Source organism: Cherax quadricarinatus, chromosome 9 (genome assembly GCF_038502225.1).
Source record: "Cherax quadricarinatus isolate ZL_2023a chromosome 9, ASM3850222v1, whole genome shotgun sequence".
Lineage (NCBI taxonomy): Eukaryota > Metazoa > Arthropoda > Malacostraca > Decapoda > Parastacidae > Cherax > Cherax quadricarinatus.
This window is the reverse complement of record NC_091300.1, coordinates 20,921,937-20,942,988: the sequence shown is the minus strand read 5'-3', so window position 1 is coordinate 20,942,988 and position 21,052 is coordinate 20,921,937. Positions and strand designations below refer to the sequence as shown.

Sequence of the window (21,052 nt, the reverse complement as noted above, 5' to 3'; positions counted from 1 at the left end):
GTGTAACAGGTATGCAGGAAGTGTAGCCAGCATGCAGGAAGTGTAGCAAGCATACAGGAAGTGTAGCTGGTCCTAGTAGCATTAAAAGACCAAGAAGGAAAGTAACCCCAGTACCTGAATCCTTATGGAGGGGGATTTCCCTTCCAAACACTAAGCCCTCCCTCTTTCCTCCTCCCAATCTTCCAGAAGCCAGCATTAGTCTTCAATAATGGTATGTAATATTTATATAATTGTTAAAAAAATTATTTTTTGTGAATATTTTTGTCTGGAATGGATTAATTGTATTTCCATTAATTCTTATGGGAAATATTATTTCGGTTTTCGGCCGACTTTTTGGAACGGATTACGGCCGGTAACCAAGGGTCCACTGTATTCTTATTCATTAGCTGACCTAATCAGATTACTGTATTTTATGGCATTGAAGATATTTTTTTTTTTTCCCAAAATAAGTCTCAAAAATTTACCCAGTGTCTTGAAGCCCTCCCTCTAGCATGAGTTCAGAAATACATCAGGTGACATGAGGTGACATGAGGTGACTCGTGGTGACTCAAGGTGACTCCAAGTGACTCGAGTTATGTGTCTGTGGTGTGTTTGTCTCATGAGAATTTATTATCTGCAAGTCTTAACATGCTAAAACACTCTTATTTGTTATTTTCCCCTCATACTAAAAGGAATTTGGTCTTTAAAGAGAAAGTGTTGATGCCTGCCAAGGGTTCTTAATCCAAGGAATTGGAGCTCCCTTCTTTTTCCTCAAACTAAATCAGATTATTACCTCCCATTCCCCAGGTGCTGTATGATCCTTATAGGTCCAGTGCTTCCCAATGAATATAGTAAGAAGGGATGGTTCCTCAGTTAACTTGTCCATTACTAACAATCATCTACTAATTACAGAAAGAAACAGTATGTTTCTGAGGGTAAATGATTCTTGATGAGGAATAAAAGTCACAATAACGTTGCAGGAATGACTCAAAAATTACCCACATTTTTGAAAGGAAATTTAAGATAACCTCTCAGTCCATATATTATTCTGGAATGATTTTATAATGGTTTAGGTTATTTGGGAAAAGCCTCTGGATAAGATAATCCTTTGTGAAGGATGACTGCTTAATTTGGGTTGTTAAACTATAATGGAGATGAAATCAGCTTTGTAGTGGCAAGATGAATGTAAATACTCTTATGAAGATTTAGAATTTCCCAGAGAAATAATATATATTTTTAAGGTAGTAGAATGCACCTCACCTTGAGTAGCAGTTCGTACTGTGGCAAGCGCTGCACGGGTTTGATCAGTAGTGCCTTGAGGTCCAACTTACCATGATGTTCGCGTTCTCTTGCCTGAGGAAGTAAAGCTTTGTCAGTGCCTGTAGGTGTCTTGCACTTAATGGCTAGCTGAGAACTGTTATGATAAAGGCACATGTAGCAATACTATATATTAGTTTCAATATTATTTATTTTCTATATATTAATTTAAATTTTGATTTCTTTTATGAATTACACAGATAATGTAGTTTACATGTAATAAAACACTGTTAGGCACAAAAGAAAGCCACTAATATGTAATGCACACTAACCATAATGCTTAAAGAATATTTAAGAACTAGACATAGATTATTTAGTAGGATTTCTTAAATGTACGAAAGTAGATAAATGACTGCATTAACCCCTAAACAGTCCAAACGTATATATACGTTCTCTTCTCCAGTGCCCCGAATATTTTGAAAAATAAAAAAAATCGTTTTTCTTCACTGAAATAAATAGAAAAATTTTCTAAGTGTTATAGGATTAAAATAAAAAAAATTAGGGTCAGTGCTTACTGAGATATGAGGCTGTAAAGTTGGCACTTAATGCTCACCTGACAGCAACATCGAGCCCTGCCGCTTGAGGAAGTGCTGCCAATATACCATTTTTTTTCTCATTTCTATATTATTTAATATAATTTTTTTTTTTTTTTTTTATTATCACACCGGCCGATTCCCACCAAGGCAGGGTGGCCCGAAAAAGAAAAACTTTCACCATCATTCACTCCATCACTGTCTTGCCAGAAGGGTGCTTTACACTACAGTTTTTAAACTGCAACATTAACACCCCTCCTTCAGAGTGCAGGCACTGTACTTCCCATCTCCAGGACTCAAGTCCGGCCTGCCGGTTTCCCTGAATCCCTTCATAAATGTTACTTTGCTCACACTCCAACAGCACGTCAAGTATTAAAAACCATTTGTCTCCATTCACTCCTATCAAACACGCTCACGCATGCCTGCTGGAAGTCCAAGCCCCTCGCACACAAAACCTCCTTTACCCCCTCCCTCCAACCCTTCCTAGGCCGACCCCTACCCCGCCTTCCTTCCACTACAGACTGATACACTCTTGAAGTCATTCTGTTTCGCTCCATTCTCTCTACATGTCCGAACCACCTCAACAACCCTTCCTCAGCCCTCTGGACAACAGTTTTGGTAATCCCGCACCTCCTCCTAACTTCCAAACTACGAATTCTGTGCATTATATTCACACCACACATTGCCCTCAGACATGACATCTCCACTGCCTCCAGCCTTCTCCTCGCTGCAACATTCATCACCCACGCTTCACACCCATATAAGAGCGTTGGTAAAACTATACTCTCATACATTCCCCTCTTTGCCTCCAAGGACAAAGTTCTTTGTCTCCACAGACTCCTAAGTGCACCACTCACTCTTTTTCCCTCATCAATTCTATGATTCACCTCATCTTTCATAGACCCATCCGCTGACACGTCCACTCCCAAATATCTGAATACGTTCACCTCCTCCATACTCTCTCCCTCCAATCTGATATTCAATCTTTCATCACCTAATCTTTTTGTTATCCTCATAACCTTACTCTTTCCTGTATTCACCTTTAATTTTCTTCTTTTGCACACCCTACCAAATTCATCCACCAATCTCTGCAACTTCTCTTCAGAATCTCCCAAGAGCACAGTGTCATCAGCAAAGAGCAGCTGTGACAACTCCCACTTTGTGTGTGATTCTTTATCTTTTAACTCCATGCCTCTTGCCAAGACCCTCGCATTTACTTCTCTTACAACCCCATCTATAAATATATTAAACAACCACGGTGACATCACACATCCTTGTCTAAGGCCTACTTTTACTGGGAAAAAATTTCCTTCTTTCCTACATACTCTAACTTGAGCCTCACTATCCTCGTAAAAACTCTTCACTGCTTTCAGTAACCTACCTCCTACACCATACACTTGCAACATCTGCCACATTGCCCCCCTATCCACCCTGTCATACGCCTTTTCCAAATCCATAAATGCCACAAAGACCTCTTTAGCCTTATCTAAATACTGTTCACTTATATGTTTCACTGTAAACACCTGGTCCACACACCCCCTACCTTTCCTAAAGCCTCCTTGTTCATCTGCTATCCTATTCTCCGTCTTACTCTTAATTCTTTCAATTATAACTCTACCATACACTTTACCAGGTACACTCAACAGACTTATCCCCCTATAATTTTTGCACTCTCTTTTATCCCCTTTGCCTTTATACAAAGGAACTATGCATGCTCTCTGCCAATCCCTAGGTACCTTACCCTCTTCCATACATTTATTAAATAATTGCACCAACCACTCCAAAACTATATCCCCACCTGCTTTTAACATTTCTATCTTTATCCCATCAATCCCGGCTGCCTTACCCCCTTTCATTTTACCTACTGCCTCACGAACTTCCCCCACACTCACAACTGGCTCTTCCTCACTCCTACAAGATGTTATTCCTCCTTGCCCTATACACGAAATCACAGCTTCCCTATCTTCATCAACATTTAACAATTCCTCAAAATATTCCTTCCATCTTCCCAATACCTCTAACTCTCCATTTAATAACTCTCCTCTCCTATTTTTAACTGACAAATCCATTTGTTCTCTAGGCTTTCTTAACTTGTTAATCTCACTCCAAAACTTTTTCTTATTTTCAACAAAATTTGTTGATAACATCTCACCCACTCTCTCATTTGCTCTCTTTTTACATTGCTTCACCACTCTCTTAACTTCTCTCTTTTTCTCCATATACTCTTCCCTCCTTGCATCACTTCTACTTTGTAAAAACTTCTCATATGCTAACTTTTTCTCCCTTACTACTCTCTTTACATCATCATTCCACCAATCGCTCCTCTTCCCTCCTGCACCCACTTTCCTGTAACCACAAACTTCTGCTGAACACTCTAACACTACATTTTTAAACCTACCCCATACCTCTTCGACCCCATTGCCTATGCTCTCATTAGCCCATCTATCCTCCAATAGCTGTTTATATCTTACCCTAACTGCCTCCTCTTTTAGTTTATAAACCTTCACCTCTCTCTTCCCTGATGCTTCTATTCTCCTTGTATCCCATCTACCTTTTACTCTCAGTGTAGCTACAACTAGAAAGTGATCTGATATATCTGTGGCCCCTCTATAAACATGTACATCCTGAAGTCTACTCAACAGTCTTTTATCTACCAATACATAATCCAACAAACTACTGTCATTTCGCCCTACATCATATCGTGTATACTTATTTATCCTCTTTTTCTTAAAATATGTATTACCTATAACTAAACCCCTTTCTATACAAAGTTCAATCAAAGGGCTCCCATTATCATTTACACCTGGCACCCCAAACTTACCTACCACACCCTCTCTAAAAGTTTCTCCTACTTTAGCATTCAAGTCCCCTACCACAATTACTCTCTCACTTGGTTCAAAGGCTCCTATACATTCACTTAACATCTCCCAAAATCTCTCTCTCTCCTCTGCATTCCTCTCTTCTCCAGGTGCATACACGCTTATTATGACCCACTTCTCGCATCCAACCTTTACTTTAATCCACATAATTCTTGAATTTACACATTCATATTCTCTTTTCTCCTTCCATAACTGATCATTTAACATTACTGCTACCCCTTCCTTTGCTCTAACTCTCTCAGATACTCCAGATTTAATCCCATTTATTTCCCCCCACTGAAACTCTCCTACCCCCTTCAGCTTTGTTTCGCTTAGGGCCAGGACATCCAACTTCTTTTCATTCATAACATCAGCAATCATCTGTTTCTTGTCATCCGCACTACATCCACGCACATTTAAGCAACCCAGTTTTATAAAGTTTTTCTTCTTCTCTTTTTTAGTAATTGTATACAGGAGAAGGGGTTACTAGCCCATTGCTCCCGGCATTTTAGTCGCCTCATACGACACGCATGGCTTACGGAGGAAAGATTCTTTTCCACTTCCCCATGGACAATAGAAGAAATAAAAAAGAACAAGAGCTATTTAGAAAAAGGAGAAAAACCTAGATGTATGTATATATATATATGCATGTGCGTGTCTGTGAAGTGTGACCAAAGTGTAAGTAGGAGTAGCAAGATATCCCTGTTATCTTAGCGTGTTTATGAGACAGAAAAAGATAATGACAATTTATTGTAGTTCTTGGCATTTCATAACCAATTTTTGTTCTGACACTAATATTAGGTACTGAAATTGCACTCAAATTGTCACAAACACATTGACAGGTGGACATTTACACCTGCCTTGGTCATTTACCATTGTCTAGGAATATATACAAGTATTTATAGGTCCCAGCAATGTTTTGGATACACAGAAGTATAGAAGAAGAAGGAAGAAGGAAGGAGGAGGAGGAGGAGGAAGAAGGAAGAAGAAGGAAGAAGTATAATTGTATTTGTGTGTACCTGTGAGACAGATAAAAAGATAGATAGAGATAGACAGAGACAGAGATAGACAAACCCTAAACTTGGGGTTAACATCACTTTCCTCTTAAAATGGAAGTGTTAATATGGCATTACATCAGTGAATCCTTGGTGTTTGCTGCACTATTTGCTCGAGCTGGCACTCAGTTTAACTGGCATTCTCACAAGGTATTAAATTCAATTCAATTCAATTCAATTCAAGTTTATTCTCTATAAAAGTTACAATGTGGGGTTTACAGGTTTTGGGTATTGTGTGGTTTACATGTTATAAAATACTAATTACAGAGGGGGCCACTAGGACACCTAGTATGGCTAGGCATTTCGAGCAGACTTAGATTAAATCTTAACATTAAATCCTTACAGATTATGGTATTAAGGCTAAGTGACTACATCATAATTTGTGAGTTTAGCAATGTGAATGCTTTTGTTTTGGCACAATACAAGGTCTCTATATTGGAGTATCATAGGCAAACTTATGACTAGTTAGGATTTATTATTTTAAGATTAGTATTTCCCAGATTTTTTAATATGGTGCACACTGAGTGTTAAGACTCATTCTGTGCTGACCAGGCATCTCAGGCCAATCGTGCCAAATTTAGAGGCAGGAAAATTAAAATGTATATGTACATTTGGGGCACTAGCGGTAAGAACGTATATATACATTTGGACCGTTTAGGGGTTAAGGGTTTAGGAAGAACTTGTATTTTAAATTTCCAAACAGAAAAATAAATAAATTAAAATGGTTGTTTTTACCGAGTCATATTGACAATTTTATTGTGTTTTGAAAGATTATGATGGTCTCAAAAGCTGTGGGAGCACTGCAACCAAAGACTTGGGAGCGAAGATGCCAGTGAAAGCTGGCCAACCTGCCCAGAGACTGACAGGAAGGTGTGGATTTGAGAAATTATGGCACGTCTTGCTGTTACATCATAATCCACTTGTTGAGTAGGAAAGACAAGGTTGTGATATCTCCAGCAAGCTGTGGAATAAGCCATCCAAAGATAGAGAAGGGTATTATGCCCATGGGCAAGACCCTGCTTGTGTTAAACCCACATCCAACACCCAGGAAGGGTATTGTGCCCGTTGGCAAGACCAGTGGCGGCTTGTGTATAGGCACTGGGGAACTGCAGTACACCCTATTTTCACTAGATATTATCGATAACATTCAATACAATGAGTCTTTAATTCTTTCTTTATATGTACACCTACCATCTGACTTACAACCTGCTCGACTTACGACCGTGTTTTTTATGCCAAATTTCTGGGAAATAAACAACTATTTGTAATGTACACAGTGTTTATCCTAAACCTTACAGTATAAAATGCAATACTAACAGCATAAAAAGTAAAGTAAAACATGAAATACCAAAATAAAAAAATAAAATAAAGTCATTACAAAAATGTGATGTTGATATTCAGTAGTAAAGTTCGACTTACATCCATTTCGACTTACGACCAGTTTCTCGGAACCGAACTCGGTCGTAAGTCGGATGGTAGGTGTAAGATAAGATAAGATAAGATTTCGTTCGGATTTTTAACCCCGGAGGGTTAGCCACCCAGGATAACCCAAGAAAGTCAGTGCGTCATCGAGGACTGTCTAACTTATTTCCATTGGGGTCCTTAATCTTGTCCCCCAGGATGCGACCCACACCAGTCGACTAACACCCAGGTACCTATTTGCTGCTAGGTGAACAGGACAACAGGTGTAAGGAAACGTGTCGGAATGTTTCCACCCGCCGGGAATCGAACCCGGGCCCTCCGTGTGTGAAGCGGGAGCTTTAGCCACCAGGCCACCGGGCTAGTACATGAAAAAAATACAAAAAATCCTTGTATGGAACTGTGCACTTCACAGTTCCAGCGACTCAGTGTTTGGCTGTTGTGCGCATGCGCACATGTCCGAGATAAGATGCTACATGCTAAGTAGAGACAGCACTGTCGCTTACGCAGTGCTGACCCATTGGGCAAGTGTAAGGTAGTGTTTCTTTTTGACTCAGCAACGTGTGTTGTGCTTAAAAACCATGTACTGTATTCTTGAATATGATAAAGTGTAGAACAAGAAGAATGGATTTCATTTTTAAATGAATGGATCAAGCTTGAACTCTAACACTTTAGGTAAGTAAAAAATATTTTTTTTGTTTATAATTTTATCAAGCTTATGTATAAATTTTCTTTTTATATGCTTGTTTCATTTTACACAATATTAAAACAATGGCTAAAAATTTTCTGAAGCAGCACCTCCACTAATTTTAGCTACAATCCACCACTTGGCAAGACCCTACAAAAGATGGGATGCAGCTCAGCAGTAGGCACTGAGGGGGGAAATACCAGGTTGTTCTGCCAGAGTCAGCGGATCTTCCAAGAAAAGCTTAATGTGAACTCTCGCCATAAGAATGTATATAGGTGATAAATATACAATACTGACAAGTAGACAAAGACATTCAGTCTGCTCACCAGGCTTCTTTCTCATATTTGAGCTTCATTTTGATGGAAGCCATGGAGGTGAACACACACCAGCACTGAGGGACTCACCACCCCATATTTACTTCGATATCCTTGGGGTTATTTTAGGTATTTTACACATGATGTAAGACAATTATAATCACATAAAACCTGTATAATTGTATTTATGCATAACTGTACCTAAATAAACTTATGATGAAAGGTAATTGTAATCACATAAAACTTGTGAAATTGTACTTATGTGTAAGTGAATAAACTTTATGAATGATGACAGTCATATCTATATCTCCACCTGTGTTTTCTCCTCTGTGCTTCAACTGTATACCTGGAGAGAGTTCCGGGGGTCAATGCCCCCGCAGCCCATTCTGTGACCAGGCCTCATGGTGGATCAGGGCCTGATCAACCAGGCTATTACTGCTGGCCACATGTAATCCAATGAACCACAGCCCGGCTGATCAGGTACTGACTTTACATGCCTGTAGCATGAACAGGTGAAACGTCTCATTAATAAAGATGCCAAACTGTTGCATGTGTGTTTTATTCATCAGGAAGTACCTAGGTGATCAGTTCCACATGTGAGGAAGGGAAGGAAACCTTCAATTCCTTGGATCAAAAGCCCTTATCAGCATTAAGGAACCTCAAGAAAGATCACGTGAATAAATGGTTTACAAAACCAACATGTTGATAAATGAGGCACCTGTGGAAAACACTGTATATATTTTCCAGAAATTCAGTATTTATAGGTAAATAGATGCCCTATACTGTATTTAAAAGAATTATATTATGGAAAATGGGAAACTGGACCTGCGCCTGGGCAGACAGGACACTCGCCATCTTGGTTTTGAATTTTGTACAAACGTTGGAGTAATGGGAAGAATTTTTTGTGCTCTAGAGGTTAAAATTGTGTTGACACCTCTCAAATAGGAGGCGAAATTGGTGGATGTGCATTCCTGCATAACTTGAGATATCAGACGACTGGACAAGATAGCTCCAGGAACCTCAGATAAGCTCTCTAGATTTGTGTGTAATTCTGGCCAGCATTATTTTCATAGATTTAGTTAGAGTGAGGTTTTCTGAGTATGATACACATTAATCTCCAGTCAAATTGGTGAGTGATATTAAGATATTCTCTTTCTGTTATGTAATTGTGTATATCTATAATTATTCTTTAATGTTTAATATACAGTCCACAAATTTATATATTTACCAGCATTCCTGGTGATGTATTTTCATTTGTAATTAATAGGTCCAGAGCAACTTGTGGATATGACAGTGGTAGGTATCGAAGGGGGACATTTTTTGCAACCTAGGTGTCCCAAATTCCTACTTGTCTATGTAACATTGATAAATAATAATTATCTTTGTTATCATTTACTGTTATGTACATAATTAGTTACATTCAGATAAATGCAATTTTCCACAGCACTATTGCAACATTTAGGTATTTTTATTCTGGAAACGTTTAGCCACATAGTGACTTCTTTGTCTAATGCAGAAAAAGAGAAGTTTGAAGCCAATGCTTCTTCAGTCCAAAAGATGGAAAAAAGAGGAAGAGTTTGATGCAATCAGTCCCTTAGCCTTGAGTCTGAGGGACTGATTACCTTGAAGCTGATTACCTCAAACTCCTCCTCTTTTTCTGCACTGGATTGAAAAAGTCATTGTGGCGAAACATTTCCTGAATAAATACACTCAGATGTATCTCATTTATTAACATGTTCATCGTCTTCTCAAGGTTATAAGGGCCACTGATGGCTCATACAGTATCGATCTCTGCTTCACGAAAATGAGATATTGCCCAAAGTTCAGTGATGTAAAAGGGAAGAGGAATACCTTTGTAAATAGAAACAGAAATTAGTAGTTTCCCAGGAGAGCAGGTGCACCTCCTCACCAAGCACCAGTAGACCTGGACACCCACACACACACTCACCAGAGTGCAGTAACCGACTTCCCACCAGAACCTTTAAAGAATTATCCGCAGAGTGGAAAAATGGAGCTGGCTAAAATTGAGCCTCTCCTTAATGTGTTCGTCTTGTAAAGTGCCCCCTCCTATAACGTATTCCTCCTATAACGTGCCAAGCGAGCAAAGTAAGATGAGGACGAGCGTCCCTGAGAGAACAGGGAAAATTTGTCACTGATGCTCAGGTGAGAGCGAGATGTCCACACCTGATGAAGGCTGGGTCAGTAGTAGTGAGAGGCATCAACAACTAGTAGTTCTTGTAAGCTTATTTAGCCATAGGTACATATGAGTAGAATTATTTTACACAGTGTAAATTACCTAGGATAGCCCAAAAAAGTCAAGACTGATTTATTCCCATTGGGGTCCTTGTGAGGGCCACTGACAGCTTACGCCAACTAGTAGTTTACCTTGACAGCTAAGTTACACGTTAAGATAAGATTTTGTTTGGATTTTTAACCCTGGAGGGTTATCCACCCAGGATAACCCAAGAAAGTCAGTGCATCATCGAAGACTCTTATTCCCAATGTGGTCCTTATATCTTGTCCCCCCAGGATGCGGTTCACATCAGTCAACTAACATCCAGGTATCTACTTACTGTTGGGTGTCCAGGGACAACAGGTGTAAGGAAACACGCCAAATGTTTCACCCTTTCTGGGGATCAAACCATGGACACTCAATGCGAGGCGAGTGTGTTACCTACCAGGCCACAGGACACCCCTGTTGGGGGTTGGTAAGGACCACCAAAGCGTACAGTTTATTGAGCTCTGTCTTCCGGGGAAAATAAATAGCCCAAATATGGACAATTAAAAAATAAACTTTCCTCCTGGAAGAGAAACAGGAAGACGACATTCTCCAGTCTCTATATGTGATCAGATGCAATTTGTCACCATTGAGCAACATATTATTTTCCAATGTCCCCTCGTAGATTTTACTGATATGCTCTATGCATTTTCCATGGCTTAGATCTACTGATGCAACTATCGTACTTATTTTTGTGATGTTACGAAGCTATAGCTAGTGTTTTGTACATGTTACGAGGATTAGAAACAATACAGGTATCATTCTCTCTTAGTGGACTGCTGGCAGGTGCTGTGGGCTACTGAAAATTGAATACGCATTTTTTTTTAACTTTTCCTTTTTATATAATGACCTTATTTTACGGCTATCACTCCAGAATAAGACAGGGAAACATGCACCAACAGGGAATACAGTCACAGAAACCCAAGGCAAATGGAAACCAAGCCTGTGCACATACTATGCACTTGGTATCTGCAGACATGGGAAATCTGGAAAAACAGACGGGACATGCAACTATGACCACCCTAGAAAATGCCATGCCCATATGACAACAGGAAAATGCAAACTCCCTTCCTGTAAGCTTTTTCACCCTGAAATGTGTACCTCTTCAGTACAGGAAAGACTGTGCTATAACTTAAATTGCCAGGCACACCATCTAAAGGGTACAAAAAGATACAAAACATCCAGGCCATGGGAAAACCTGGGTAGCCACAGCCACTCAAGAGGGAGAGGTTTTTTAGTGCCAGGAAGGAAAAAAAAACGGCAGAAAATGGCAGAAATCGTACACCAAATCCAGTCATTCCTGGAGTGGAACCACAGTCGATGGCCTCCACTCCAAACCAACAGATACAGATACTAATGCCAGAAAAAAAATCCCCCCCCAGTACCAACAATACCACCAGTCTGATGACATTCTTCTTTGCAAATATACAGGGTCTAAAGCCAGCAACAAACAACAAAATACCTTTCATCCGTGGACTGCTTGCAGAGGCAAAGGCAATGTTCGCGGCTTTCACTGAGACCCACATAAAGGATCACTTGGACAACGAAATATGGATCCCAGGTTACAACCTATACAGATGTGACAGAGTGAACAGGCAAAAGGGGGGGGGTTACCTGGAGGTTACCTGGAGGTTATTCCGGGGATCAACGCCCCCGCGGCCCCGGTCCATGACCAGGCCTCCCGATGGATCAGGGCCTGATCAACTAGGCTGTTATTGCTGGCCGCACGCAGTCCAACGTACGAGCCACAGCCCGGCTGATCCTAAAGGTTGGCCTGTACATTGCAGAGTCACTTGTTTGCACAGAACTGCTAAATGCCTCAAATGATGTAGTGGAAGTTTTAGCAGTAAAGGTCAAGAACCAAAACCTAGTCATTGCGGTAGTCTACAAGCCTCATGATGCAACATCCCAGCAATTCCAGGAACAGCTGTTAAAAATTGACCACTGTCTGGAAAATCTTCCAGCTCCTGCACCCAACATCTTGCTCCTGGGGGATTTCAACTTAAGACACCTAAAATGGAGGAATATAGCAAATAATATTGTTGCAGTAATAACACCAGGAGGCAGCTCTGATGAAAACTCACACTCACACGAGCTTTTAAATCTCTGCACAAAATTCAATTTAAACCAGCAAATAATAGAGCCTACTAGACTGGAGAATACACTAGACCTCATCTTCACTAACAATGATGATCTGATAAGAAATGTCACCATATCAAAAACAATATACTCAGATCACAACATAATTGAGGTTCAGACATGTATGCGTGGAGCCCCAGACCGACATAATGAGACTAGTCACGAGGGAGCATTCACCAAATTCAACTTCAATAACAAAAACATAAAGTGGGACCAAGTAAACCAAGTCCTAACCGATATAAGCTGGGAAGATATACTAAGCAACACAGACCCCAACGTATGCCTAGAACAGATTAACCTGGTGGCACTCGATGTATGCACAAGGCTTATTCCTCTAAGAAAAAGGAGGAGTAGATGTAAAATAGAAAGAGACAGGCACTCCCTTTACAGGCGACGGAAAAGAATAACAGAGCGGCTAAAAGAGGTCAATATATCTGAAATGCGTAGGGAGACACTGGTCAGAGAAATAGCAGCATCGAACTCAAGCTAAAGGAATCTTATAGGAGTCAGGAATCGCAGGAAGAACTAAAAGCCATAAATGAAATCGAAAGAAACCCAAAGTATTTCTTCTCCTATGCCAAATCAAAGTCGAGAACAACATCCAGTATTGGGCCCCTATTTAAACAAGATGGGTCCTACACAGATGACAGCAAGGAAATGAGTGAGCTACTCAAGTCCCAATATGACTCAGTTTTTAGCAAGCCGCTAACCAGACTAAGAGTCGAAGATCAAAATGAATTTTTTATGAGAGAGCCACAAAATTTGGTTAACACAAGCCTATCCGATGTTATCCTGATGCCAAATGACTTCGAACAGGCGATAAATGACATGCCCATGCACTCTGCCCCAGGGCCAGACTCATGGAACTCTGTGTTCATCAAGAACTGCAAGAAGCCCCTAACACAAGCCTTTTCCATCCTATGGAGAGGAAGCATGGACACGGGGGTCGTCCCACAGTTACTAAAAACAACAGACATAGCCCCACTCCACAAAGGGGGCAGTAAAGCAACAGCAAAGAACTACAGACCGATAGCACTAACATCCCATATCATAAAAATCTTTGAAAGGGTCCTAAGAAGCAAGATCGCCACCCATCTAGAAACCCATCAGTTACACAACCCAGGGCAACATGGGTTTAGAACAGGTCGCTCCTGTCTGTCTCAACTATTGGATCACTATGACAAGGTACTAGATGCACTATAAGACAAAAAGAATGCAGATGTAATATATACAGACTTTGCAAAAGCCTTCGACAAGTGTGACCATGGTGTAATAGCGCACAAAATGCGTGCTAAAGGAATAACAGGAAAAGTCGGTCGATGGATCTATAATTTCCTCACTAACAGAACACAGAGAGTAGTCGTCAACAGAGTAAAGTCCAAGGCAGCTACGGTGAAAAGCTCTGTTCCACAAGGCACAGTACTCGCTCCTATCTTGTTCCTCATCCTCATATCCGACATAGACAAGGATGTCAGCCACAGCACCGTGTCTTCCTTTGCAGATGACACCCGAATCTGCATGACAGTGTCTTCCATTGCAGACACTGCAAGGCTCCAGGCGGACATCAACCGAATCTTTCAGTGGGCTGCAGAAAACAAAATGAAGTTCAACGATGAGAAATTTCAATTACTCAGATATGGTAAACATGAGGAAATTAAATCTTCATCAGAGTACAAAACAAATTCTGGCCACAAAATAGAGCGAAACACCAACGTCAAAGACCTGGGAGTGATCATGTCGGAGGATCTCACCTTCAAGGACCATAACATTGTATCAATCGCATCTGCTAGAAAAATGACAGGATGGATAATGAGAACCTTCAAAACTAGGGAGGCCAAGCCCATGATGACACTCTTCAGGTCACTTGTTCTATCTAGGCTGGAATATTACTGCACACTAACAGCACCTTTCAAGGCAGGTGAAATTGCTGACCTAGAAAATGTACAGAGAACCTTCACGGCGCGCATAACGGAGATAAAACACCTCAATTACTGGGAGCGCTTGAGGTTCCTGAACCTGTATTCCCTGGAATGCAGGCGGGAGAGATACATGATTATATACACCTGGAAAATCCTAGAGGGACTAGTACCGAACTTGCACACGAAAATCACTCACTACGAAAGCAAAAGACTTGGCAGACGATGCAACATCCCCCCAATGAAAAGCAGGGGTGTCACTAGCACGTTAAGAGACCATACAGTAGGTGTCAGGGGCCCAAGACTGTTCAACTGCCTCCCAGCATACATAAGGGGGATTACCAACAGACCCCTGGCAGTCTTCAAGCTGGCACTGGACAAGCACCTAAAGTCGGTTCCTGACCAGCCGGGCTGTGGCTCGTACGTTGGTTTGCGTGCAGCCAGCAGCAACAGCCTGGTTGATCAGGCTCTGATCCACCAGGAGGCCTGGTCACAGACCGGGCCGCAGGGGCATTGACCCCCGGAACTCTCTCCAGGTAAACTCCAGAGTGGCACTTGTCAAATACTGTAGCAAAGTTTATATAGACCACATCTGTTTTTTGGGTTTCATCCTAAACCTCTGTAATTCTGTCACAATGATTTAGTAGCTATGACAAGGATGAATTTTCTTCTCTAAATCCATGTTAACTTGGCCTGTTTAGGTGTAGTCCTCTCCTGTAAAATTCGTAATATATTATTTCACCACTGACTCAGAGTTTGTAATGATAGTGATGCTCTATTGTAACTTTGGTTGCCAGAGTTGTACTGCCTTGGTCGAGCAGGGAGCAATGTCTGTACCCTCCAAGGTCTCTAAGACTTCACTCAGACGTCACCTCTTTCTCCAAACAACACTGAGTGCTCGTGCTAGTAACATTTTGCACTATAAACATAAAAAAAGTGCCATGACTCAGGCCCAGGTGCTGCACCTGTGGACATGTTTTCTATTTCCTTGTTGAAGTCTGGGGAAGCTGTGCTTATGTCAGATATATGATGATGATTTATAGAGTGGACAGAGGTAATAAAAAAAGTTATATGTATCCCCGACTTTACTGTCTCTTTGCGGCACGATGAACACTGATTAATGTTACTCTTTCGAAAATTATACTCGTTTCTTTCTTAGTGTAAGAAACTCCAATAAATAGTGAGCCATTTCTAGAGGTATTTTTTTTTATGAATTCTGCGTATGTATAGAAATATTTAAGACATGTTTTGGCTGTCACTGAACGACTTTTTATTCTGTTTCTTGTGTCTATGATAATTTTTTTCAGTTTCTGCTCCAGCGATTTCAAAAAGCATTTTCCCATTACTGGAAGTGTTTTCATGTCAAATTTTCACGGAATGTTAATTTTTTGACACACACACACACACACACACACACACACACACACACACACACACACACACACACACACACACACACACACACACACACACACACACACACACATGCACACACGTGTATGTGAATAATATAATATAGCCAGTATATACTGCAGGCTGTGTGTCAGTCATTACGTCATTACTGTTAGCAAGACTTGTCTATAATTTGCTGGAGCCTTTCTGGCTTCCCAACAAGCTGAGTTATTGATCATGTGTGTGTGTGTGTGTGTGTGTGTGTGTGTGTGTGTGTGTGTGTGTGTGTGTGTGTGTGTGTGTGAGAGAGAGAGAGAGAACATGTTTGTGTGTTCGAGTGGGGAAAGTAGGCAAGCAAAGTGTTTGCATGTTAGTGAGGTGTACTGTGTAGGGTGTACTGTGTATGGTGTACTGTGTAGGGTGTATTGTGTAGGGTGTACTGTGTAGGGTGTACTGTGTAGGGTGTATTGTGTAGTGTACTGTGTAGGGTGTACTGTGTAGGGTGTACTGTGTAGGGTGTACTGTGTAGGGTGTATTGTGTAGGGTGTACTTGTCACGTGGGTTCGATAACATGGATGGGGTAAAAACACTCACGTAGGCTGGTTAGTACATATAATTATAACGGAAAGTATGGGAAGCACCATTAGCCGCCCTGCCTCTCTCTGCTCTCTATCTCAGACTGACCCACCAGTGCCTAGATGGTGAGCGGTGTTCAAAAACATGCTATGGTCAGCAGCAACGTGAATAACAGTCAGAGATTCACACAGACGGTTGGTAGCAAGTCATCTACTGGTAACTGGTACTACTGAGAGCTCAGCGACGCTAACGTATGTCGTCCCGACATGCAGCTAATACAAACTAGAGACGGCAGGTGTACGGCTTGCGCTGATTCTATACAATGTCAAAGTACACAACAATTGAACATTATAACATAAGGAGAATATTGGAACAGAAGCTTACGTAATTGACTATAATGAAACTTACTGTAATGAAACTGTAATACATTACAAGGTATGATATAGCACAACTCATCGAATGAGACTCAACATTGGGATTACACAATAGAAGTGATAAAAAAAAATTTTGATCGATCGATTTGTATTCATGTGATCTACGGATTCTGAGGAAGAAATATATACAAAGAAAGAAGTGTTTAACAGAAAGGCAGATTCGGTGCACTCAAATCTAGACTGTTAAATCTCAGAATTCAGAGAGAACTTGAACAAAAAAAAATTCTTGAATATTAATAAGTTGATACTGTAATTATTCATCGACACAGGTTATTTACATTTAACCCCAACTCTGCTAGGGTGAGATTGACATATGCAGAATGGGTGTTATCTCTGAGAGGATCAAACTCTGTTGCACTGGCTAACTCATGCCGTATTTGAGGCAAATCTGAATTGGTAGTTACAAATGATACTTGAGGATTTCTCAATACCTGTCGTGTACATAGGGAATAACGACATTCAGGTTGATCATCTGACTGAGTATTAGAGGTAGAGAGTACAGGATCAGGAGGATTGTCAGAGTCTGTCACATTAGTCTGGGCTGGAACATCAATATCATCACATACTAACTTCATATGATCTAAATGTGATTCTTTATACTGACCAGTACTAATTTCTCTAACCTTATACTTATTACCAGTGATATGTTCAACTACTCGATAAGGACCAACAAACTTTTGATCAAGCTTAGGCATTGCAGATGTTTTGTTAAAGTTAGTCAGCATACCTCTCGAACCTACTTTGATTTTGGATGGCTTTGCTCGAGTGTTTGCGACTCTTGTAAATTCTGCTCTTGATTTATGAAGTGTTTCACGGATTCTTCTAAAGACGCTTTGAGCTAAGCTGGTACGAGTTGCTATGAAATCATCAGGGTTGTAATTTGGTTTTGGATTAGAATATAGCAACTCATAAGGCAAGCGTTTATCTACACCATACAATGCATAATGTGGAGTGTCACCTATAGAAACATTGTAAGCAGAATTTATAGCACACTGCACATCAGGTATAACTTCATCCCAAGTTTCACTGTTGGGATTGATAGTGGCTCTCAAGACATCAAGTACTTTCTTATTGATTCGTTCCGCTAACCCATTGCTGGCAGGATGACGAGGAACAATGGTGGATTTAGAGCTCTTGTACAAGGTACACAAATTTTCAAGAATCTCATTACAGAATTCACCTCTATTATCTGTTACTAGGGACTTAGGGGTGGTATGCCTGCAGATAATGCATTTTTTAAACGCTTTAGCTACTGTCTTGGCAGTCTTATCTGCAATAGGAACTAACTCACAATATCTGGTAAAATGGTCTACCATAACACACAGATGTTTGTTGCCCTGGAGGGAACATTGGAAATTAGTTAACAAATCTAGTGCAACTCTTTCCCACGGTTCGCTAGTAGTTGGATACACTTGGATTGGATCAGGGCCATTAGCATTACCTTTATGTTGCATGCAGACACTGCATTTCTTAACATACTCAGAAATATCAGTTGCCATACGAGGCCAAAAGTATTTCAATCTGGCTTGTTTTACCGAACGATCCATACCAGGGTGCGCAACACCTGGTACATCGTGAACTAGCTGTAAGGCTACATTCACTAGTGACTGTGGAATTACTAACTGGTTTACTCTTCTGCTAGGAGTACCCAACTCGGCTGTTCGATACAGTAATTCTTGGTTCATGACAAAGTCACTGATGGGTGCTGGTGGCTTCACAGTCAGAATAAGATCTTCCTGGAGCAGGAATCGAATCACACCAGATCACATGGGATCTGTTCGTTGAGCATTCTTTACATCCTCGGCAGTAAATGGAGGGTCTGCAGTTACTATACTAACATGTCGCAATAAGGCATCTGCAACTACATTTGACTTGCCAGGTAAATGTTCAAAGGTAGGATTGAACTCTTGAATAGTCAAGGTCCATCTGGCTAATCTTCCAGTAGGTTGTTTGTTCTGGAATAAAGGTATCAGTGTAGCATGGTCTGTCAAAACATGAACAGGGTACTGATAACTAATGTCTCAGAAGTGCTTTAAAGACCATACTATTGCTAAAGCTTCTTGCTCAGTTACTGTATAATTACATTCAGCCTTCGTAAGGACTCGGCTAGCAAATGCAACTGCGTTGTGCTTGCCGTCAGTCTTCTGAGCTAGTATGGCACCTATGCCAATAGAACTAGCATCAGCTGTCAGATAGAAGGGCTTAGAAAAATCTGGAAATTTCAAAATTGGAGCAGATGTTAGCTTTTCTTTTAGAGTTTGGAATGCTCTTTCTTGACGGAAGGTCCAAACAAAAGGAGCATCTTTCTTAAGCAACTCAGTTAGAGGAGCAGCTATGGAAGAAAAATTGGCAATGAAAAATCTATAAAAACCTGCTAAGCCCACAAAGGATCTTACGGCATCAGCAGTTTTGGGAGTTGGAAAATTTAGTACTGCAGTTACTTTACTTTGGTCAGTTGTAACCCCTCTAGGAGTGACTACGTGACCAAGAAACTTAATTTCTGATCTGAAAAATTGACATTTAGACAGTTTGATCTTTAAATTGGCTTCTTCAAGCTTACCAAGTACTACATCAAGTCTTTTTAAGTGTGTATCCACGTCTTTAGACATGACGATTACGTCATCTAAGTACACCATAAGTGCATTACCTATGAGACCTCTAAAGATATTGGTCATGAGCCTTGAGAACGTGATAAGGGAGGATCGTAATCCAAAGGCCATATGGAGGAAGTGATAATGACCTGTAGGAGTGGAGAATGCAGTTAGATCTTGGCTGTCCTCATGAAGAGGGACTTGCCAAAACCCTTGTAACAAGTCCAGGGTCGAAAAGACTTTGTTATCTCCAATGTTACGTAAAAGATCACCAAGTACAGGAAGCGGGAAGCGATCTGGAATAGTTTTCGCATTTAACTTCCTAAAGTCAATCACTGGGCGCCAAGTACCATGCTTCTTAGGCACTAGGATCAAGGGCGCATTCCAAGGTGAATTGCTAGGTGCAATAACTCCATCATCAAGCATTTGACTGATCAATTCTTCTGCGGCTGTACAAGAATGGTATACAATACTGACAAGATGAAATTGAGACACGTGCAACATCTGGGTATCTTTATTGTAGACGTTTCGCCATCCAGTGGCTTTATCAATACAAATTCTCCACGCTACTATATAAGCGTCAGGCGCCTTGCTTCTGCTTCAGAATCTCCATGACTACGGTGCTCTTCGCACCTACTGCTAGGTTGAGGGACTGATTACCTCATCTTCTGTACATAGTTCTCCTGTCTTCAAGTTATGTCCTGGAATTTGTATTGATAAAGCTGAGGGCTGAGGAAGGGTTGTTGAGGTGGTTCGGACATGTAGAGAGAATGGAGCGAAACAGAATGACTTCGAGAGTGTATCAGTCTGTAGTGGAAAGAAGGCGGGGTAGGGGTCGGCCTAGGAAAGGTTGGAGAGAGGGGGTAAAGGAGGTTTTGTGTGCGAGGGGCTTGGACTTCCAGCAGGCATGCGTGAGCGTGTTTGATAGGAGTGAATGGAGACAAATGGTTTTTAATACTTGACGTGCTGTTGGAGTGTGAGCAAAGTAACATTTATGAAGGGGTTCAGGGAAACCGGCAGGCCGGACTTGAGTCCTGGAGATGGGAAGTGCAGTGCCTTCACTCTGAAGGAGGGGTGTTAATGTTGCAGTTTAAAAACTGTAGTGTAAAGCACCCTTCTGGCAAGACAGTGATGGAGTGAATGATGGTGAAAGTTTTTCTTTTTCGGGCCACCCTGCCTTGGTGGGAATTGGCCAGTGTGATAATAAAAAATAAATAAATAAAAAGCCACTGGATGGCGAAACGTCTACAATAAAGATACCCAGATGTTGCACATGTGTCTCAATTTCATCAATTCTTCTGCGACAGCAACTTGTGAATGAGGCATTCTGTACGCAGGTATACAGATAGGTCTAGTACCAGGTTCAAGTGGAATACGATGGGACAATAAGTTCGTTATACCCATCTTCTCACCTGGTAAGGCAATGGCTTTATGACGTTTGTTCAACAGAGTCAACAAACGCTTGACCTCGTCTGGGAAGTCAGTGGGAGCTAAGTCTTTCTCCTCAACTGGTGGAACGAATTGATCCAGTGAAGTGGATGAGGTCTCCCCGATAGAAATAAC

At 41.0% G+C, this 21,052-nt stretch overlaps 1 protein-coding gene across 2 annotated transcripts in view; it reads right to left on the bottom strand.

The window, feature by feature from the left end:
• Nucleotides 1-21,052, bottom strand: part of LOC128686110 (uncharacterized) — a 321,836-nt gene that overhangs the window by 44,816 nt on the left and 255,968 nt on the right. For both annotated transcript variants that reach the window (XM_070083299.1, XM_070083298.1), the window contains exon 7: nt 1,240-1,332. In XM_070083299.1, the coding sequence (XP_069939400.1) occupies nt 1,240-1,332 (93 nt within the window). The remainder of the gene's footprint in view (nt 1-1,239; nt 1,333-21,052) is intronic.